This window comes from Triticum dicoccoides, chromosome 1A (genome assembly GCF_002162155.2).
Source record: "Triticum dicoccoides isolate Atlit2015 ecotype Zavitan chromosome 1A, WEW_v2.0, whole genome shotgun sequence".
Lineage (NCBI taxonomy): Eukaryota > Viridiplantae > Streptophyta > Magnoliopsida > Poales > Poaceae > Triticum > Triticum dicoccoides.
This window is the reverse complement of record NC_041380.1, coordinates 562376941-562379924: the sequence shown is the minus strand read 5'-3', so window position 1 is coordinate 562379924 and position 2984 is coordinate 562376941. Positions and strand designations below refer to the sequence as shown.

General features: G+C 50.4%; 1 protein-coding gene across 1 annotated transcript; it reads left to right on the top strand.

Annotated features, from left to right (window-relative positions):
- The first annotated feature begins 126 nt into the window (after positions 1–126).
- LOC119331823 lies at positions 127–1450 on the top strand. The gene is made up of 3 exons (XM_037605028.1): positions 127–730; positions 839–898; positions 994–1450. The coding sequence occupies exons 1-3, from the start codon at positions 188–190 to the stop codon at positions 1006–1008; spliced, it is 618 nt and encodes a 205-aa protein (XP_037460925.1). The 5' UTR covers positions 127–187; the 3' UTR covers positions 1009–1450.
- Positions 1451–2984: the final 1534 nt, after the last annotated feature.

Sequence of the window (2984 nt, the reverse complement as noted above, 5' to 3'; positions counted from 1 at the left end):
GGCACACGCCGGCGTCGATCCCAAACCCACAAGAAAAGAAAACCACAGCGAGCGTTCGCTCCTCGGAATTTTGCTATATATAGACGGCGCATGCAAGCAATTGCCAGACTAGAACCTCCGCAACACATTTGCTGCCCCCTTTAATCCCCTTCCTCCCTCCCTCCCTCCTCCTTGTCGTCTCGCGCCGATGGAGTCCTCACCGACGCCCGCCTCAGCAATGTCGGCGCCGTCCCCCGCTTCGTCGTCGCGATCGAGGGACAATCGCCTCCTCGTCGGCTTCGACCTCCCGGCCTCCTGGGGCTACCGCCGGCCCATGGCCTTCTGCAAGGACCCCGACTCCAGCCCCCCTGCGGCGGCGGCGGCGGTGGGCGACGAGGCGCTGCGCAACAGCTCCCGATCTCCGCCGAAAGCTGCCCCCGTGGCGGCGCCGGGGGAGTCCAAGCACGCCCCTCCGGCCGACGAGGGCGCCGCGGCGGAGGAATCTGCCCGGAAGCAGTACTACCAGCTGAGGGACCGGAGGGGCGGCCGGGACGGCGCGGAGGACGCGCAGGAGCACAGGAAGCTCTGGAACATTGACGGCGGTGGCTCCTCCTCCGGCGGCAGGATCAGCGCCGGGTTCTCGGTGGAGCTCACCAAGCAGGAGATCGAGGCGGACTTCCTCGCGATGACCGGCAAGAAGCCGCCGCGCCGGTACAAGAGGAGGCCCAAGGTCGTCCAGCGCCAAATCAACGTGCGTAAGCAAGACACGCCCCCAAAAAAATTCCTCGATCGCGCTCGCGAAATCCTCCCTTTCCCTCCTCCGATTACTCACCTCTCATCTTGTCTTCTTCTCCCGCAGTCCATCTCCCCCGGCGAGTTTCTCTCGGAGGTGAACCGCGATCGCTACAAGGTGAACGAGGTAAGCATTCTCCAAATAAAAAAATTCAATCTTTGGTCTATCTGGCACTTGTTCCTGGATGTTCCGGACGCTGATTCGGGGCCGGATTGGTGCAGAAAGGGGGATTCTGAGGAGTCGCGATTCGGAGCAAGAGATGGATTTCCTGCCGGGAATTGTGGGTCGAGCAAGAGATGGTTCATCATCAGAGTTGAGGTTGAAGTCGAAGTGCGTCATGTCATGAGAGTCGATAGATAGATTCAGGGTTGAATAGTTTTAGTTCGTCAATGCTTTGGCAATTGATCGTGTATCATGTAATGTGAGTCAGTCAAACCCTAATACAGTGTATGTTGGGGGTGTTTTATTGGTTTATCATCGGGATATGGTTCAAGGATTTCTCCTGTGCTGCTCCTGTATCTGTTGTTGAGTGTCGAAGCCAGTTGTGCTGCAGAAGAACCTCAGATCTTGGTTGCAGGCCGGCAGAAATGGGGACTATTGTAGAATCTTCATCAACTTTTCATGTCAGTCACAGTCGTCAATTTATATCCTTTTTTGTTGTTGCATCCTTAGTTTTCCTGAAGCATTTCTCCATCTTGATCTGAACTCTCTGCATTGCGTTCTTTTCTTTTTTTGGAGCCATGCATACTCTGCTCTGTTTATATGTTCAGTGATTAGTTCTTGCCACAACCACCACATTCCAGATATGTCCAGCAGCACTTGCTCGTCTCCATCGGACGGAAAGCAAGAAACTGCCCCTCCCTAGGTCAGTTTGGTAGCACCAGTACAGAAAGTAAAAAACTATTCAGTTTGGTAGCATCAGTACACTAATCTCCCTTGTTTTTATCTAAACAGCTTTTGGATAATCATTTGGAAGTGCTGCTGCTCACACTCAAACTCAGCATGAAGACAGAGATGGAGAAATGGGCTGGCCAAAATCAGTTTGGTAGCATGAGTACACTAATCTCCCTTGTTTTTTATCTAAACAGCATTTGGCCGTGCTGCTGCTGCTCACACTCAAACTCAGCATGGAGACAGAGATGCAGAAATAGGCCGGCCAAAATCAGTTAGGAGGAACACTTTGCCAATATTTCCAGATTCAGTTGAGCAAAGGTAAGGTTATCAGCAAACTAAACCCAGGTTAAGGTAAGGTTAGCAGCAAACCCAAGTCAGGGCCATTTGACTGCCATGTAAGTGATTCAGACATCCATGCTGAAACTTGAGAGAATGGTGTGCTGATGTCCTGCTCCTGGCTAGCACATGACGCAGGCTGGTTAAATAGAAAGAAAAGACTTGCAAAGAAAGAGGTTGTGTTGGGTAATGCGTCCAAACCGCATGATCTCCCAATCATTATCCTGGTCTGCCTACTCGCTGCTCATCGCTGAAAGCGACTGCTTAAACCTGACAACTGATCTCTCTCTCTCTCTCTCTCTCTCTCTCTCTCTCTCTCTCTCTCTCTCTCTCTCTCTCTCAGCTAAATATTTTAAAATGCAATTTTTTGAGAATCTGTATTTGGGTTCAGCTTTGCACTTACAGTATAATTTAAGTGCCACAGTATGACGCTCATGTGTTGCTTATTTGGGTTTAGCAAGGACACCAGCCTTCAGGCACCAAACTGTCACTGTTGCACTGCGTCTCCATGATCGCCATGGCAAAGCTAGGCAGTGGCTGACTTTTATGGTGTCCCTAACTTCGTGGCAGGGTCAAACTGCCCATGGCTGACAATTGTACTTGGCGATCTTGTGCGCCCAATGAGCTCAGGCGTCACTGGCCCTCTGAATGCCGTTTATGACATGCTTCTTGCCAGCATTTACTCACGCAGGCTTCCATTAGAAAAAAATTGCCACCGTAACTGCGCACATGTTGTACGGTTCACTTTTACACCTGCTTCTTATGGGCAAGACTTTTCTCTTCTTGACCTCTTCATCCTAAAAAAATGTTCTTTCTTCTTACAGTCTCCTCGGTTTTGTTTTCTAGGTTCTTTTTTCATCTTTATCTCACTTGACTTGTGGGATTCGATTGATTGGCACGTTTTTTTGGCAAATAGATTGATTGGCACCTTGAGCATTCTTTCAACTAAGTTGGTCGTCTTAATATCTTAGGCCTCTTAGAT

Excerpts from the sequence above, each read along its gene's own strand:
- LOC119331823 (XM_037605028.1), top strand. The coding sequence starts at position 188 with ATGGAGTCCTCACCGACGCCCGCCTCAGCAATGTCGGCGCCGTCCCCC. Across the intron at positions 731-838 it reads TCGTCCAGCGCCAAATCAAC|TCCATCTCCCCCGGCGAGTT; the intron begins GTGCGTAAGCAA and ends CTTCTCCCGCAG.